The sequence below is a fragment of the Vicia villosa genome, unplaced genomic scaffold (genome assembly GCF_029867415.1).
Source record: "Vicia villosa cultivar HV-30 ecotype Madison, WI unplaced genomic scaffold, Vvil1.0 ctg.000326F_1_1, whole genome shotgun sequence".
NCBI classification, from domain to species: Eukaryota; Viridiplantae; Streptophyta; class Magnoliopsida; order Fabales; family Fabaceae; genus Vicia; species Vicia villosa.
In genome coordinates, this window is record NW_026705146.1 from 438,845 (window position 1) to 459,031 (window position 20,187).

Below are 20,187 nucleotides of genomic sequence, written 5' to 3' on the forward strand. Positions count from 1 at the left end.
ATTTTATAATGAAGAACTTGAATCCATTACATAGCTCTGAACTCCTTCTTTATTTACAAAACTAAGCAATGTGAGACTTCTTCAACATGTATATTTTCAACCAACATAAAAAATCTCCACCTTGATTGAAAGTACTACATCAATTTTTATTGTCTTCACCGACAATCATAGTTCAAAGAGAACTATCATACTCCATTATAAAGAGTATAGTCACTTGAAGTTACACTACTCCAAGAAAATTCACATTGTCTTCATTGACAATCATATTTTAAAAAATGTCAAACTAAAACACGCTCAAATTTTCTCATGGAATTTGTCTTCCAGATTGAGGACTGATGCTGCATACATGCTGGAACATCTTGTCCCACATGTTGCATCTTCACAAAAAAAAATCATGTCTCAAGTTGTTTTACCTAATGCAGTCAATCCAAAATATAACAACATTTACCTATTAGTATTTAATATTTATAACAAATTATTAATTAAAATAAATATGTTAAAAGTTATTTAAACCCGAATTTTAAAAACGGTTCGTTACCGCAAAAGCGACAACAACAAAACGATATCGAGAGATATTGATACCGATATTATTTATCATTTTTATAATAAAAAACAAAATGTAGGTTAATCACAATCACTATTACAACTTTTTTTTAAAAAACACTATATATATATATATATATATATATATAATGTTCAAAAAATACAATGAGATAGTGATGACAGTTACAAGGAGCTACCAAGACACCAAAAAAAATAAAGAACCAAAGAAAAATATCAAGAAAACCCCATAGCACCCAACTACAATGAAAAAAAATCATGAACACACTAGAACTCCCCTAGACAGGATTTAGGAAGCCGAATAACTACCTCCACCAAAGCACCAAGAACACGTAAAAGGGAGAACGTTGACTCTCAAATTGTTATTGGTTTAGATATAAAGATAAGATTCTTAAGTCAGACTGAGAAAACATAGGAGCTATCAATGGACCTATCAAGATACCATTTTCAAACCAAAAGAATGTTTAAGTCTTTCATGTCTTTCGAATTCACCAATTTATTTGAGAATACTATTACAACTAGAGCCGTCAAAATGGCCGGTTAGCTCATATGGGTTGGTCCGCCAGGCCCGAAAAATCATAGAACTTGGACCTTAAAATTAGAGTCCATATTTTTCAGGGCCTTTTTAGCCCAACCCTAAAAAGTCTGCTACCCATTAGGGCTAGCCCATATGAACCGTGGGTAGCCTATCAAGCCCGCATAATTATAAATTTAAAAAAAAATTAATATTTATATTGTTTTTTTTCAAAATATCATATTGATTTTTCCCACTTCACTAAATTTTATCTTTATTCTATTTAATCTTTCTCTTTTAAATATTATACGTTAATATAATCAATATTTTTTATCGTATTATATTAGTTTTTCTCTTGTAATAAATATCGAAGTATTATTTTATACTATTTAGACATATATTGTATTTAGAAACACATTATAATACTTATAAGAGATAATATAGTACTTAAAAATGTAATGTTTAAAATAACATAGTTTTTAATTTTATTTATAATAAATATTATGTATAGAGTTTTTATTTTAATTTTTTTAAATGAAAAATCTTATTTAAGGCCGGATAATTCGAAATATATTTAGGACCGAACTCGAGTAATAATCGAGTCTATATTACACATGATTTTTTTGACCCAGCTCTAAAAATCCTAAGGCCCGCCATGGCCAGCCCATTTAAGATCGGATAGCATATTTTGACAGCTCTAATTAAACACATATACCGACCAAAATTGCGAATTTTTTTTGACGGACTGATATCAAAGCTTGATTTAAACCAAAGTGTATGATGACCACATGTCATAGTACAAGATTAATTTGAAAGAGTGACACCTTCAAAAGAGAAGAAAAAACTATAAAACCAAACCTCAAAGAGATACCGTACAAATATATTCAAGGAGGGTGGGAGTCACATGGCTTTAAGCAAAGAATGTCTTACAATATAATCCCACGTCGCAGTGTTTCGATTTTTGTGTCGTGTGTGAGACACCATCATCATCATGCATGCCAAATTATTCATAAAAAAAAAGTCACATTTTCTATTTATTATTTCTTTATAATTGCTTCATATAATGAATTTTAATGACACTGTCCTTTATCATAGTTTACCTATTTGTCTTTCTATAATTTTATGTCATATTGACAGGTAGGTCATCATGCCCTCCCACTTAAATTAGTTATATTCTCTCTTCATGTCCTTCTTCTAATTCTTAGTGTAACAAAAAAACATACACTAAACAACAAACAACTCAAAAAATTGCACTTTGTTTCATCTCTATTATTATTTATTATTTAGTTTGAACTTTTGAGTATTTCAATGCACTTTTTGTATAAAAAAATATATTACTAGTAATTATGTATAAACCATTTTGATTTTTGCATGATCAGTGAGTGAGTGATCAGAGATTCATTACAATATGATTTAATTAATTAAAAAAGATGATGGGCAATGTGGAAAATAAAATAATAAATTTAATTGAATTTGGTATATTATTGCTGCCATACCACTCTTTAAAAAATGTATATACCTTTAGAGTTACTTCTTCCAAAACTTGTAATAAGAGTCACTGTAAAAGTAAACTTTTTGACAACAACATTTTGAAAAGTTGCATTATTCCAAAAGCATGCAGTTGAATGTTCAGAATAAGTCCATCCATTAGAATCACTTTGACTAAACAAACAAAAAAAAGCTATAAAAAAAAACATGCAAAAATAAATATTTATCTAAAAAATTATTTTTAATTAGTCTAATGAATATCAAAATATATTTATGAAATTCTTTTGAGCAAATATTTTTATTTTTATATGAGATTAAATTTTTTTGATATTTTTATTTGACTATTATTGATGGGTTATGAAATATTATGAGGAAATCAATGAGGAAGTAGAAGGTGATTAGGGCTAAAAAGGAGCTTTTAGAGACATAAGAAAAACAAAAAGGGTGAGACCCTTTATGGTCATTTTCTTCTTGGAACATGGTCTTAATCTGTTAGCTGGCAGGACCCTTCTCTTTTGTCTACCCATCCATTTAAATACATAAATTATACACTAACTTATAGGGATTAATTAAATTTTTGTGATTTACTTTTTCTTCCTAGAAAAAAAATCTTATCCTAAATATTAGACTCAAATTGATATCTAGTTAAAATTCGTTAAGGATGAATTTTTGTTATTTGAATTTTTGAGTTTTTTATTGTCTATTTTATTGTGTTCTTCATTCATTTTAGGTTTTTAATGTGTTTCGCTGCACACGTCTCGTGTTATTTGAATTCATTTAATACTTTATTTAATGTTTTATTTTTCTTTTATATTTATTTATATTATTTTATTATCAAAAATAAAAATATGAATAATTAAGAGGGACTCATTGGCTATTTTATAAAATTTGTGTTATTCAAATACAAAATTTTTAAAATAATACAAAATTTTAGATTGTGTGTGATACATCTTTTATTTTTTTTAGACAATTTATATGAATTACAAAAATAAATTAAAACAAATTAACATCTTAGTTTTGTCAATTTTTTAGTTTCTTTATCCTTTTGGATAATGGTCTATAAATTTTATATGGGGTTTGAATGCCCATTATATGTACCCATCTAATAATATATTTTTGGTGTTTCAAAGTATATATTTAATTGCAAGTTAACTTTGACACTATCAACTTTGAGCAAGTGAATATTTTTCAATAAAATATTTTATAATTTCAACTATAAGAAATTATTGAACAAAATTAATATACATAATATAAATTCTAAAAATAGTATTAAAAATTATATAATATTATTTTATTTGTCTTACCATGATTCCTTACTTATGTATATTATTTTATTGTAAAGTATAATATTATGTATAACATACATAAAATATACTATACTATATATGATATGATTATTTATTCAATTGACAGAGAGACCTCCATTCTTTGTTCTATATTCTCTCTCTCTCTCTCTCATACATAGCTTCTGCAAATAGTTTACCCCACAAACTTCCAAACAAAAAGAATTAATAGAAAGTGAGATTTGCAAGAATTAAAGGAACCTCTCAAACTCCAAATTCAACCCTTTATATATAATCTATAGTTCATCATTTTTATGTGGCTACCATGTTACTATTAATATCTCTTCTCTTTGTTCATCATCATCATCATCATCATGTCATATCTCTCTAATTCACAATATATATCCAATATTCAAAACCCCTTTTTCTCTTCTTCTTATTTCATCATCATCATCATCCATGGCTTGTTTTGAGATTTGTTCATCATGACCATGGTTCCTTCTCAAACCAACAAAACTAATGGTGATTATGTTTTCTACAACAATACAACAAGTGATATGAACCACTTTCAATTTCTTGAAGATTACAACAACTACAATAATAATTGTTTAAGATCTGAATTTTTGTTCAAGCACATGGCTGAAGAAGTGGAACCGTTTTCAAGACATAACGAACCCGAACCCGAACCTGAACCCGAGCTAGAAACTATTTCTACCTCAAAGGAAAGCGAAGAACAAGAAAGAAAACCAAACAACAACAATTGGCTTCAACTAAGCATAGGTAACACCGTCCAGACAACAACTACTACTACAAAACACGATGCTGATCACAGTCAAGCTCCAACAAACAGTTCAAGTTTATTGGAGCTTGAACTATTATCAACAAATTGGACTTCGTCACAGTCCAATTTAGAGCAACCTCCCATCAGAGGTTGCTCTACTTTCAATTCTTCTATGTTTTTCGAACAAACAACTACCTCTTCTTCCTCATCACCTGTGTCCGTGTCTATGTCCATGCCAGCAGGTCCAAGTTATAGTCATCAACAACATCTAGTTCCACATAACTGGGCATTTGGTCCATTACTACCACATTCTATGGCAATTATGGCTTCTTCTACATCTTATATTCCATCTTCTTCTTCTTTTTCTTCGTCGCAATCTTGTTCTTCATTAAGACCTTCTTTAGGACCTAATTATTATCCTCAATATCATCATGCATCACCTTTTCATTTTCCTTCATCTTCTTCACCTGGATTTGATCAATTTGATATTGCTGGACCTAGCTCATCATCTCATCTCACTTTTCGCGTCGTCGATCCTCCTCGTCGACCTCATTCCGGAATATGGTTCATGCTACAAGCCTCACAAAATCAGTAAGCTATAATACTTCATTCATTTTACCTTCTTGCAAAATATTTAAATTAGTCCCATTTATTTATTTATTTATTTATTTATTTAGTTATAAATTAATAGTTTTTTTTATATAATTTCTAATAATGCAGAGTGAAAGAACCATTTTTGCCTCAAATACCTAAGAACTATCTTAGAATCAAGTAAGTGATCATCATGAAATTTTTTCTTTATTTTTTTTATTTTTTTCTATACATTTTTTTTTTGAAGTCTTGTCAATATGTATAATCAATGTCGTTCACTATTTTAATTTAAATATAAATTTCTTTTATTAATGATGATTTTTTTTTACTTTTGAAAAAAAATTATATTCAGAGATGGAAGAATGACAGTTAGGTTGCTCATGAAGTATCTGGTTAACAAGCTCAAATTGGAGAGCGAATCAGAGGTACTTAATTCATAACTTAATCTTAATTATATGTTAATTAATTAATATGCATAATGTGTTTTCTTGCTAAGATTAGTATTTATTTTAGTCATGCAACTAAATTCTAATCCCTCTCTCTCCCTCCCTTATTAGTATCTAACTAAGAAGAAAACTTATATGGATAAGTCCTTTTGAAAAAAAGGAGAGAACAACAACAATAACAATGTGATTGTTGTTGGTAGGAAGTGCTTTTCTTGGAAGTCATTTTCCATTTTTGTTTTATTTGAGTTCCAAACTCAAGTTAACAAATATATTATGTGGCTTTCTCATAGGGTTTCATGTTTTGTGTATTAAGTTTGGTGGAAGTGGAAATTTTTAGGTATTATCAAGTTAGGTGTACCATAACTATTCAAAAGAAAAATCTTAGTATAAGTTAAAGACATGTAACATAATATAATATAATATATAATATAATATAATATAATATATAATATAATATAATATAAGTTTATTCTTATAGAAAATATCAAAGTATATTATATTGAAAACAAGGTTAAAAAAATGTAATAAAAAATCTAAAGATTTATTAATTAACATAAGAAGCACTTTTTATTCATATAGTTTTTATACATATAGTGCATGTTTTAGTTGAAAGCTAATGATTTGAAGTATATATATGGAAATAATATAGTTGTATTTGCATTGGTAGGTGAATTTTTTTGTGTACTTTGCTTTTAGATAAAATTGATGATGAATTTTATGTGCACGAGGCCATGCATTGAGTGATATTATTATGCATTAGTGAAATTATGGTGTGTCCACCATGAATGAAACTTGAAATACTTCATGCATACACTTCATCATAGAGTTTCACCACTACTACTTGTTGCCTCATTATTACTTAATAAAAGGTTTGAATCCATATATACAAGAAATGAATTAAACATCATGTGTATTTGGACCTTAAATATAATAATCATGCATGCCCTTAAGACTATTAATTTCTAGCTAAATCTGACCTAGGAAAAAATACCTATAGTACAATGATTATTGTTAACATTTATCAATTTTATTTTTAGATGATATCATAGATTTTAGCTTGTCTTCTAATTCAATATGTCTTTGGATTTAGGTTAAATGTGACTCAATCATATTTTTTTTCAATAAATATATTTAGTAAAGTTTATTTTATTCATTCTACTTTTTTCTGATTTCTATTATAATAAAAAAAGCTATTAAATAATTAATGCATCTAACATATATATAGATCAAATACATTAATTATTCAACAGATATAAAAAATAATTTTTTTAAAATAAATAACGAATGGATTTATTTTATAAGAACTAGAAATTGTTTCAAAAATTTAATCCTTACTATTTTTAGAAATGAGTATTTTTAACAAAGAAAAACTAAAGGCATGGAATATTTGTCTATAAATAGAATAATGGTCATAATATTATTGTTACTATAATTTCTAATAGAAAATTATCTATAATAAAAAAAAACTAAATAGAAAGTAGAATATATATTACATAAAAAATAAAACTCAAATCAATTATAAAAAAAGAGAACATAAACAATAAAGACTAGGCTTATGAGATTAAAAAAAAAAAATTATTGTTATTATTAATATTGGTTCAATGGGAATCAAAAGAATAGTGTGAATTATTAATTTGAATTTGTTGTCCACTATACGTTCATGGTTTGCATTACCTACCAAACAAAGTCTAAATAAATATGATATTAGGTTGCAGGACACATGCAATAGACATTCCATTATAATTTCATGCAAATTACCCTTAGGTCAACCCTTCTAGGTTTGATTTGATTTTCATTCCAAATATTCCTTATTTTATTACAATATTCTTTCCCTTACAACTCATGCTTTTAAGATCGGATTAAGACTCTACAACATCTTAATAATGGTGATAATTAGTATAATTAATTAGAGTTGTTCTATAATTAGAATGTGTAATGCACTCAACATTCTCCTATGTAGCTGCATGCATGTTTTAGTTTATGATGTAGTCAACCTAAGACTAGTTGGTTTTTTTATAAGAATATGGCTAGGTTGTTAGGAGGTTTCATGCTGCCCAAAATGGCAAATCTCATACATAGTTGACTTATGATTAGGTTGGAACTAATTAAACACCTAATGATTAGGGGGGAAAGTATGTGGATTCTCTATAAGTGTATTTTATTGGAGGCTAAGGGAATGAAGAGTTTGCATGCAAAGAGAATTTTTGAACTCGGTATGCACAAGGGTCACAATCATTGATTTTGGAGGATTCTTAGATGGTTAGATAGCTTAATTGATTTGAGCTAATAGTTGAAGCTAATAGTTGAAGAAATAGGAAGATTTGAATTCAAACCCGACTTAGTAAAAAAATTACTTAACAATGAAAAGAGATTAGTTGTTATAGAAGAAAGGGATTAAATGACTAATGAAGTGGGGGAATGTTAACCTTTGAGTTTTGTTGTAAAGTTTCTTTGACCATTGTCTCATTGCTAATAGGAATTGCAATGATTTAATTAAGATATAAAACTTTTAGTATTGATTAATTATTGATTAGATCATAAAATTTTAGTGAGATGGTTGTGGAAGTTGGATATGATGTAATATAGAAAGTTTGATGGTATTTGAGCTTAAAAAAAGTTGAAAGCACTTAAAAATGTGCTATAAAAAGTTGGTATGAATCTTCAAATCAAGATAGTTGGTATTTAGATCTTGGTAAGATTGATCTTTACTCGATCAAAACGGCTTAATATTTTTTTATGCATGAATCATAAAAATTTTATTCTCGAGTTTATGAGGGCTTGCCTCGGAATTACAAAAGTTGGCAGTTGCTTTGAGATAAGAATCTCATTATGGGTGACCTTTTTAAATGGTAGTGATTAAAGATCCAGAGAGTCTTCACGTGTGTCTTGTCAAAGTTTAAGAAAGATTGCTTCTCATCTCTTTATCACTTGTGGTGTCGCGACTATTAGTTGATATAGTATTTTTAGGTGGTTAGGTTAAGATTTGGTTTTTTTAGGAAATTGAGTTGCTTGTTTGAAGTGGTTAAGTCCTCGGGATTAGGTCTAGAGGTAGGTTTGGTCTAATTATGGTCTAGCATTCTACGATGTGGGCCTTATGGAAATTCTTCAATAAGTTTATTTTTTCTGTTTTCACGTCTACTTTAGATGAGTTGGCGAATATAGTTATCTTTTCGATTTGGAAATGGTTTCTTGCTATGACTTCTACTAATACTTACACTTGCTATGAGTGACTGAAAAATCTTGTTATGCGCTTGTACCGTTAGTTGTTTTTTGAGGGGTCACGATCATGATTTTTGGTTGTGTTTTTTTGTTGGTGTGAATCTTAACATTGTGGTTAGATCTAACATATCCTTATAAATTCGGTTTGTAAGATAAATATGTCATTATTCATACATTTTTAAAAGTTTTATCTTTAATCAATTTTAGGACTTCAGTTTTTCTCAATACACCTCATCATGTCCAATGATATTGGGATTAGTCATAAATATAAACGGTGAATGATGTGAATCTATATGTGATACTTGGCTTCACTAATACACCCCACACGTCCATACTATTAGGCTTGGTATGTGGATATAAACTATGGGTGTCCAAAATCAATAGACTCTATCATCTTAAAATTTTGGATGAGGCTAACACTACCATACGAAATCGACATCTAAGATGGGGTCTGTCACGTTGTATAAACTCTCTTTAATTATATATATATATATATATATATATATATATATATATATATATATATATATATATATATATATATATATATATATATATATATATATATATATATATATATATATATATATATATATATATATATATATATATATATATATATATATATATAATCATTGTGGAACTTAGAGTTGTTACATGAAATGAGGACTTTGTTGGAAGAGCGGGTTAAGACAAATAAAGTGCACATTTGTGAGTTGTGGATGTTGTTGAAAAGTAAATAAGACTTAATTATCAAATTTTGAGATCATGATGACTTATAAAATATTATTAAGCTGATTACCCAAGCAAGTGAAACATATGAAAGAAAAGTACGTTCACAATGAAACATTGTCAAAGAGAAATTAGCATAGGAAAACACAATAAAAAGAGGCACAGCCATGACCAAAAAAAGAAGTACAAAACAAGAAAGTGAAAAGAAAAAAACCACGAAAGAAACATCTAAGAACCACAAAATAAACATATAAGAACATTCTAAGAAAAAGAAATAAGTAACAAAACACGTCCACGAAAAGAGATAAAAAGAAAAAGGGAGAGGGTTAACCACAAATGTTAAGAACAACTTTAGCACTCATTGTCACACTCTCGATATAAATTCATGCAAATATTAGGATCTTCATACTATTTCCCTTGAGATTAGGAGTTTTTCATTAAGTTTCTCCCCTCATTCTATAGTCGACATATTTCTAAAGAAAGATAAAGTCATTATGAGCAATCCAAATAAACGAAACCATTAAATACCAGACTATTGTCAAGAAAAACCTAACTCTCTTACCTCATCACAAAAACCCTAACGAAAACCCATAAAAAAGGACAAGGACACTTAGTGTCTTAATATATATTGTTAACCATATTAAAATACTATAGTGAATATTTTAAGAAAAACAATAAGCGAATTTCACATGAAAACACGTGAAAAATGCATTCAGATTCATGATAATTCTCATCCTAAATAGGTATAGTATCGTAAAAACCTTATACAAAAGAAGCTTTCAGAAACAATATTAACCTTAGAGGGATCCCTACTCACCTTAGAGGGATCCCTACTCTTTGCACTCTAGCTAGTGCCTCAACCACCAAATATGGTCTAGAGCCTTCATCTTGAGCACCCCTTCCAGGAGATAAATTAAATTGGTATAATAACTACCCTTAAATTCATTCTTGTATTTCCAAGATTTATCCTTATTAGACCAAACTTTCCCTTGACAAGGTCCTAACTAGGAAAACCAGAAGACCCTCTTACTAAATAAAAAAGTTTATGTCTCCACTTAAAATTTTGAACCCGCTCACCCCACACCCAATGCCACTTTTGATCGACAAGGTAATCATGTTGATATGATAGTAAATTCAATTTGCCTATTAAAAAAAAATGTTACAATTAAGTATTATTAGAGATTTCAAAGTGGACGTCCTTTTGGAATTGGTTCCCGCTGAATTAAAGTATCATATGAGAGGCTTTAGATAAGCCCCTTCATACATGTTCGATGTTGTGTCATCGTGATATGATTCAGACAAATCTTTATTCTAGATGCAATCAGGATGTTAAGACGACTCTACACTACCTAAGAGGTTGAGAATTTGTCACTCGCTTTTGAAAATCTATTTCCTTTTTGAATTTATTATTCTTCCAAGGGAATAATTTATATGATTGGATTAGGCATGACATCGATAATGGCTCTATTTTTTTGGTTGATTGCTGGTGGTTCTTAAGTGCTAGAAACAAACTGCTTCTTGCCAATAAAATCGTATCTTCCCTTACTTTAAAACTCATCATAGTGAACTATGCTAACCTATTAGCTAAATATTTTCTCAAGTATAATCTGTCTTATCCAACGAGAAAAATCATGTGGAATGCACACAAAGATAGTAATATGATTTTGAATATTGATCTAGCCTCGGTAATCCCAACGTCCCGAGTTTTGGTGAATGATTTGAAATGTTGATGGTGCTTGAGTTCACGGTTTTCTGGTAATATTGATTACTCCAACATCCTTCTTGGTGAGTTGATGGAGCTATATCATGGTTTGTGTACGGTCTGGGAACTTGGTATTAAAGACTTGATGTGTAATTCGTAACCCAACTCTACTATCAAGCTTATCTTAAAGTTTGTTAATATTTGACATCACTATGTCGCTATTCTTCACAATATTAAAGAGCTCCCCTCTAGTGAATGACGAGTTCAAATATTTCATACTCTTAGAGAAAAGAATGTTTGTGCTGACTATCTAGCAAAACATAAAACTGATAGTGATGATGTGTTCCAGTATTTCACAGAACCTCCTGTAAAAATCATCAATGCGCTACTAACTATAATATTAGTGTGACTTTATTTCTAGGTAATTTCTTACTCTTTTTCTTTTCCTTTTTCCACTTGCCAAAAATAACTTTAAAGATCATGATTTTTTATCTCAAAAAACATTCATCTTAGGGACTAAAAATCATCATTTTCCATTAAAAAAATATAAGATTTGAATCAAAATTACATCGTAAATGAAAAAGAGAGACCAAAATTTCAAATTTTAAAATAGAAGGGTTAGAGTACCTTTGTTTATAAAAAGCATACAAACAATAAAAACAATAAGATAGATGTTTAGAAATCTTCATAAGAGTTGAAAAGAAAAACTCAAATTGTTTTTTCTTTACAATAACATGAACAAGAATACTACATAGTCTAGGAAATCATTAATTCAAGAAAGCAATATTGTTTCTCATGGTGGAATAGAAGCCTTTCCTAATTGCTTTTGCAATTTATAAACAATGCATTGACTTTAAGACATACTATATAATGTTGTTAATTTAAGTAAAACATGATATTCTAGGGCTTTGAAAATCACACGTGGACATGTCATTCTCACCACTCAAAACCTATCTGCATGCCCTCTCCTTCTCTCGTCATGCTTATAAGGCCAAAGCCATTTTATTATGTAGGCCCTTTTTCTCCTTTTGGCTTAAAAGGCTCCATTGATTTTTCAAGTGCTGCACTCTCATTTAAATGGAGCCAAAAGAAAGAACCACATCATGTATAGGCAGCATCTTCCACCTACCACAGTAGATAGTCTCTAATAAGAACAAATTTTTAATTTAATTCAAAGTATCATAGGTGTGTATGTGGGTTTGTACATGTATATACGTATATTATGTAAAGGAAAATTCAAAAACTAGCTATTAGTTGGTCAACTTTAAATAAATACATTTTAATTTAAATATACACTATGTAAAGGAAAATTCAAAAACTAGCTATTAGTTGGTCAACTTTAAATAAATACATATTAAAATTAAAATTAAAATTTTGATAAATTTAAATAACATTTATAGATCAGGTAAGATCTTCCGTTGAAATACTGTTAACGATGATGGTAGTATTGACAAACTCCGATTCAGTATTTTTCATAATATGTTTAGTAGTAGAATATATTTGCAAATATTTTGATGATTAACTTATTGATGACCGTAAATTTGAGATTCAAATTTTAGAATCATATAATTAAATTTGTATCTTTCTTTAGATTTTATATTAGGGTTTATGTTCTAAACTTTTTATAATCTTTTTAGAATAATTGTCTCAAAGACACATAAGACACATGTTAGAAGATCGTTCAACTAAAATTTTATATGCATATAAGGCGTGTCTATCTCCTAATCCTTCCCACTTCTTAAATGAAAAGTCAGTAATCAAACAAGAACGATATAAGTTGTCAAATACAAATAAATAAAAATTAAAATAAATATAATACAATAAAATAGTTAAGCGATGAGTATCACTTTATAAAATTTAATTTAATTTTTTATTTTTTTATTATTTAACAAGAAAAAAAAGTTAAATAAAAAAAGTCAATACCAAGATACTATACTAAAATTTTCATATTAGATGTAATTTATATAAATAAAGTTTAGCTTTTTTAAAATACAAAAGATATGGCATGAAGTTAGCTTCTTCTTTTTATTTCTTTGACATGACATATAGAATGGTTAGCTAAATATAGTTGATGATGTAAAATCAAAAGTGATATTATTTCATGTTGTAATGTTGACGCTCGCATGCATTAGGGTTTCGGTGGCGCAACGTGATAGAGACGTGCATTATGACCTTGAAAGTTTAGTAATAGAAAACCATGATTAGGTCCCTTCAAAGGAACAAACCAATATATATATTTTTTTATCAAAGGTGTGTATATTCTTAGTATATTGACAAATCATTTTCTAGATGAGTGGAATTCATATATATTTTTTTAAATTATTATGTTTTCCTACATTTCACTTAAACTTATTCTTCGCCGTACTTCATGGATCCTTCATTGCATTATATAATAATATAACAATCTATCATATCTTATCTTATTATTGTGTTTGGTTTTTTCATTTTTTTAAAAATTAAATTTGTATCATATATATTTTTTGTTATATTTTGTGTTTTTTTACCATAGTAATCAGCCTTTATTTGTATTTATTAGTTGATTTTATAAAATATTAGATTAATATGTATTTTAGAACTAACAAATAAAGAGAGATATGAAAAAAAATAATAAATATATATATATATATATATATATATATATATATATATATATATATATATATATATATATATATATATATATATATATATATATATATATATTTCATTTTTATATATTTCCCCTCTGATCCTATAAATAGAAACAAATTTGTTTTTTTAAATACAAATGAGTAACTAATGTATCTAGACAATATATGAGTCAGATACATTATTTTTTTTAATAAATCTAAAAAATAAATTTTTTCCTTATAAATAGAATCAGAGTATTATTTTAATATTCAAAAAATAATTCAAATCTTAATAGTAATGTTTAATCTAATAACATTGATACTAATATTAACATCTGTTTTTTTAGTTGAACTAAAATTTGAAGATTATATTTATAATTTAGTATTTAGCAGGGCTGTCTTTGAGGGTGTATAAGGTGACCTACAGCACAGGGCCTCATATTTTTTCATGTTTAAGTTATGGCAAAAAGGACCTCCAATTATATATTTCACTTCTAATTTACGCCTAAATAGGGCCCATCAACAAATTTTCACGATTCAATTGAAGATAACTTCAACTTCTTACACAAGGTATCTCAAAAGTTTGAGACGACTCTGGTATTTAGTATCATAAGAATACCTGTATTATATGATTGACAAATAGACATGTATGTTTTGTTTAGATCTGTTTAACAAAAGTCTAAAAAAAATGAGGTGGAACGAACTATAGATGAAACATATATAATACGTTAGTGTGTTCTGAAAAAAATAAAAGTAGGGCTGATCGTGTTGGGCCTATAAACCCTATATTTTTAAAACTTAAAATTTACAAAATTCATATTAACATCGTCACTACAAAAGTCGATAGAAAGTAAAATAGAACAAATCGTTCATAATAATATATACATTTAAAATCTTTATCCTGATCGACTAAAACAGACAAACTCGACGGATCAGATCGTTTCGCCATCCCTAACATAATAACAGTAGTATAGTAATGTATTGGAGGTATATATCTCATGGAAAAGAAAAATAAAAGTCTAAGGGGCAATGATTATGGCTTAGGAAGAAAGTCTAAATGGGTCCCTTCCCCTCCCCATAATGATTAAAGATAGGGCAGTTTTTAAGATCGTGGGTTGGGTGGCCAAATATAGCGTGCATGCTTTAAGATTTAGGAATCAAATTCACTTTTTATTTTTTTCTCTCAAAATCCAAAAATACAAACCAAAGTGGATTTGTGATTCAACCTTATGCGTAAAGTTCAAGCTTACAAAGATCTCATCTTTTCATCTCTAACGTAGGTCCAATACTACGTAATCTTCTTACTCAGCATGACTTCATTTTTTTTTTCCTCACACAAATTAACCATCATTTATATAATTAGTTTAATCATGACTAATTATATAATATTATAAATATAAATATTTCAATAATTATTACTAGTATAGTACTTTTGTGTTTCATGTTAGAAAAAATGATAATGATGATGAATTACTATTATTGCAGATAGAGATAACATGCAAAGGACAACAACTTTTACCTTTCTTGACGTTGCAACATGTGAGGGATAATATTTGGACACCAAGGGACACAACAACAACAACAACAAGACCTTTGCTTTCAGATTCCTCAACAACTGATCATGTAATGGTGCTTCATTACTCTAGAAGCACTTCTTGAAAAAAGCACTTCTCAAGTAACTTAAATTATTCTGCCTCATTGTATCCATCCTTGTTAACTTATTATCTAAACTTTTTTTTTTTTTAATTTTAGTTTTCAAAATTTTCTATTTTGATGAGTTTTTATTTTTATTTTATTTTGATATGGCATATCATGAGAATTGAATTACCCTAAGACAGTGTTTATTCTATTACTGTTTTGGGGTGAGGGTATTATTGTCCAAAATTGTATGTTCATGATAGGTGAGTTGAGTGAGAAATTTGGCATCAATTGTATTATCAAGTACAAGATTCAATCTAATTTTATATACTAACCCAAATTTTTTTCTTCTATTTATTGTTACTCTTATTATTTGTTTATTCTAGAACATTTAAGCATAGGAATGTTGTGAGTAGTGTCATGTGATTTTTTTTTATTAAGTGGGTATGGAAAGTAGGCGAGGCAAACGGGAATGTACGCCTAGTTTAGATCTGTTTTGTGAAAGTTCGTAAAAAAAAATAATAAGATAGGATAGACTTTGTTGAAGATGTATGGAAAGGAGGTGTGCTTGTCCGTCTAGTTTAGACCTGTTCCGTGAAAGTCTGAAAAAAATAGGGTAGCCCAGACTTTGTTGAAGGTGTGCGTGTCTAAAATCTTCCTTTGCGTCAAAAAAATGAATGTGGGACGGGGCGGACCACGGATATTACATCTTTTAAGCATAAAATAGTAAATTTTTATGTTATTATTATCCGTAAAAGTCCACAAAAAATAGAGCAGGACAAAAGAGACATATTAAAAAATTGCGAGTTTAAAATCTTATTCCACCTTACAAAAAATAAAAGACAAAACAGACATTTCCGATAGATCGCAGCCATTTCGCCATTTATATGTGCATGAATAAGGTATCCTTCTCTCCAGTTTACTATATAATTCATGTGAAAGAGAGAAAAATATATTTAAAATAAAATAATATTTGTTTTATAATATTAATATTTTATATTTAGTTTATGTTTTTCTCAATTGAACAATCTACTAACCGGAGAGTAAGGTACTATTAAATGATAATATTCAATAAACCATGATTATTTAGTTTATATTTTTTTAGTTTGACTATTCTATCTTGATTTAGTTGTGCTAGTTTTATCATTTTATGTTGACTTAATTTTATAATAAATCATTTAATTATATTTAATCTGTAATCAAATTAGAGCTAATTATGGGATCTTAAGTGTCTTTTATAACGTAGTACTTTCTCTGTATAAAATTATATATTTTTTAAATTTTACACAAATAAAAGAAAACGTAATTGATATAAGAAAGCAATGAGTTCATCAACTTTAATGTTATTCAGGTCCTGAACTTGTTCAATAGCAGTTACTTTCTTTTCAAACCTTTTAGGCAAAGATCTAAGAGTTTTTCTGGCAAATTTTTCTTCAAACATTTTCTCACCTGAGGCAAAAGAGGTGTTGTTAATATCACATAATCTAATGTGGAATTCAATAATATATTCATCTAGATTCATCCTTAAATTCTCAAACGTAGTGGTAGGAGTTGCAGTCTTGACATACGAATTTTTGATGTGCCTTCACGTGCAGTTTTAAAAATCTACAATGCTTCTTTAGCCTCTGAACATGTGTTGATCAATCTAAACATGTTTTGGTCCACACCATTGAAAATAGCATTCAAAGTCTTGGAGTTTCCGAGAGCTTCATCATTTTCACCATTAGTCCAGTCAGCTTCTGGTCCTCAAGGAACTCCAGGGTACCTAATTTGTTGCACCAGTACTATTCAACATTGTTGCGGCGGAAAAAATACCCGAGCACATCGCACGCTCGAAATGTTGACAGAGTCGCTATTGAATTTTATTTATCCTAAAAGGAAGGAAAAATATTAATAAAATCCAAGGAGAAGAGATAAGGGTACAGGAAATGGTTATGCAATGGGAAGGTATTAGCACCCCTCGCATCCATTGTACTCAATGGGAACTATTTTGGTTATATGTGTGATATGGTATTGTAAAAGGACTACTGGTTTATTGCTTATAACTGAAAATAAGTTTTTAGTTAGTGTACTTGCCTCGGTTTTGAAACCCCGTGCCTACGTATCTCCACAGTGCAATGAATAAATCAGAGCTTTGTAATTCGTCTAAATTTTTTTGTTATTTTTGTGTTTTTTAGGTAACGATGTTATAATCATATCTTAGAAGTGTTTAGACGTGAGCTGTTTGATCCTAGTTCGGATGCTAGAAGTTATTAGTCATACTGCTAATTAAGGAACATATTATAATAGTTCTTTTGTGAGAATAGTTGGTTTTTGATACTATTAAGGAAAAAAGAGTTTGATGTATTATTGTGGTTGATTGTTAGAGGTTGTATAGCTAAATGGTCCCCATGCGGGAGGCAAGTAGCTACACAAAGAATCGGGAGGAGTGCACCGCCAGTTCTTCGTCCACCTTTAATTGTGAAATTGTTTGTGAGTTAAATCGTACTAAAGTCTATGAGTAAGAGCGAATACTTTGCACGACTGGATCAAGCGTCCCGCACTCAAGGTACTCATAACAAGATTAGGAATGCACCTTCTCATTCTTTTCACTGCTTAAGGCTCACGACATACGATTCCCCTCATAATTATAAGTGTTTTGAGATTTATTTATAAAAAAAATTGAATTTTGATTTATTTTGAGGTATAAAAGAAAAAATAAGATGGAAAATAATGCACATATGTCAAATATTCAATATCAAGCAAGTCAAGAGAACATATCATACATTTCAAAAAGTTCAAGATTAAATCTAATTTTTAATTCTAGACTAATAAAAGTTCTAACATTAAAATCCAAAGAATTAGAAAATTTTAAAATTACATGAACTAAAGGTTTATCCTAAAATTAATCCTTAGATCAAGTGAATTAAAAACTAGTTTAAAAACTATTTCTAAAAAGGATCTAATTAACTAAGGTTAATTCTAAGACTAAATGATTTTTATCTAATTTTAAAAGAAGTTGAATTCTAATTTTGAAAGAAACTTTATTCTAATTAGTCTAAAACATCTCTATTCTAGTTCATTATCCAAAAAGAATTAAAACAACCTTAGATTAAAATGATGCTTAATATATTTTTTATGATGTGTAGAAATGTATGTAGAAAAAAATGTGGTGTAAAAGATTAATGGGCTGAAAATAGAATTAAGTAAATCTGGCTCATTGCTTGTTATTCCATGTTCAAGTTTGGTGTAGAGTTGAAAAAAGGTGCAAACAATAAAATGATAGAAAAAGAATTAAATAATACAAAAATCTGAAATAAAAAATAAAATAAAACCCTTCCTAATCGGACCGGCCGGCCGGTTGGACCGGACCGGTCCAACACTCCTCCCCCTCAAAACTTAACTAAATTCAATAATTTAAGAGTCTAACTTGCTTAAAATTTAATGAGTAACAAGAATACGTGATTAATTTTCAATGATTTTATGGTTGGCTTGGTTTTTGAATTTCCTAGAATGGTAGATTTTTGCTCTATGTTCATGACTGGGGTTTTAGTGTAAAAAAGTGTTTTTTGAGAAGTTAATGCCTGCTATATGTTTGAATCCATCTCAATGTCATGTTAATTCTATGCTAAAATGCTAAGACTTGTTATGCTAATTTTCTTTGCTACTTGAATATGGTTTTTGGATGTAAAAAGTACTTATTTTAATAAGCTGTTTTGGATTATGATGAGAAACCAATGTTAAGACTAGCCTAAATGTAACTACTATTTACTTGGCCAGAGATTTATATGTTTGAATCCATCTCAATGTCATGTTAATTCTATGCTAAAATGCTAAGACTTGTTATGCTAATTTTCTTTGCTACTTGAATATGGTTTTTGGATGTAAAAAGTACTTATTTTAATAAGCTGTTTTGGATTATGATGAGAAACCAATGTTAAGACTAGCCTAAATGTAACTACTATTTACTTGGCCAGAGATTTCTAGTGGGAACAATATTTGGTCAGTGTCATGATCTCTCGGCACGAATTCTGGATTACTATGGTCCATTTCTCCTAAGAATCAGAGTGCATAAAAAAAATATATAATTATTTACAATCTATAATATAAGAAAAATTATTGATGTGGAAATAACAAAAATATCATTTTGTTAGTTTAATCTAAATGAATAATTTAGAGGCAAAAATATTCTTTTTTGGTTTTTTGCAACTAACTTTTTACTTTTTATAACTTTATTATTATTATTTTTGATAAATTATTTTTAAATAAAAAGATTATTATGATGATTTTAAATAATTATTAATTTACATTTAAAATACTATTTAATTTTGAAAATTAACTTTAAAAATTAAATATTAATAACGAAGAAATATAATTTAAAATAATTTTTATTTTAAGATATAATTTTTTTTTTAAATAATAATAATTTTAGTTTACAAAAAATTTATTTCAATTAAAATGAATTTAAAAATATATTGAAAAGGTATGTTATTGGATAAAATATAAAAATGTGTGTCAAATATCATTAACTTTAATTTATATGATTCAAAATATTATTATATTAATATATGTCATTAATGAAATTTATACAATTAAGATAATGTTTGCAAAATTAAATATTAGAAAAATTATTTGTTATTGATG

General features: G+C 28.2%; 1 protein-coding gene across 1 annotated transcript; it reads left to right on the plus strand.

Annotated features, from left to right (window-relative positions):
* The first annotated feature begins 3,995 nt into the window (after positions 1-3,995).
* LOC131626836 (protein LAX PANICLE 2-like) lies at positions 3,996-16,237 on the plus strand. Its single transcript, XM_058897675.1, has 4 exons — positions 3,996-5,218; positions 5,348-5,398; positions 5,571-5,643; positions 15,412-16,237. The coding sequence occupies exons 1-4, from the start codon at positions 4,332-4,334 to the stop codon at positions 15,583-15,585; spliced, it is 1,185 nt and encodes a 394-aa protein (XP_058753658.1). The 5' UTR covers positions 3,996-4,331; the 3' UTR covers positions 15,586-16,237.
* Positions 16,238-20,187: the final 3,950 nt, after the last annotated feature.

Excerpts from the sequence above, each read along its gene's own strand:
- LOC131626836 (XM_058897675.1), top strand. The coding sequence starts at position 4,332 with ATGACCATGGTTCCTTCTCAAACCAACAAAACTAATGGTGATTATGTT. Across the intron at positions 5,219-5,347 it reads CTACAAGCCTCACAAAATCA|AGTGAAAGAACCATTTTTGC; the intron begins GTAAGCTATAAT and ends CTAATAATGCAG. Across the intron at positions 5,399-5,570 it reads AAGAACTATCTTAGAATCAA|AGATGGAAGAATGACAGTTA; the intron begins GTAAGTGATCAT and ends AATTATATTCAG.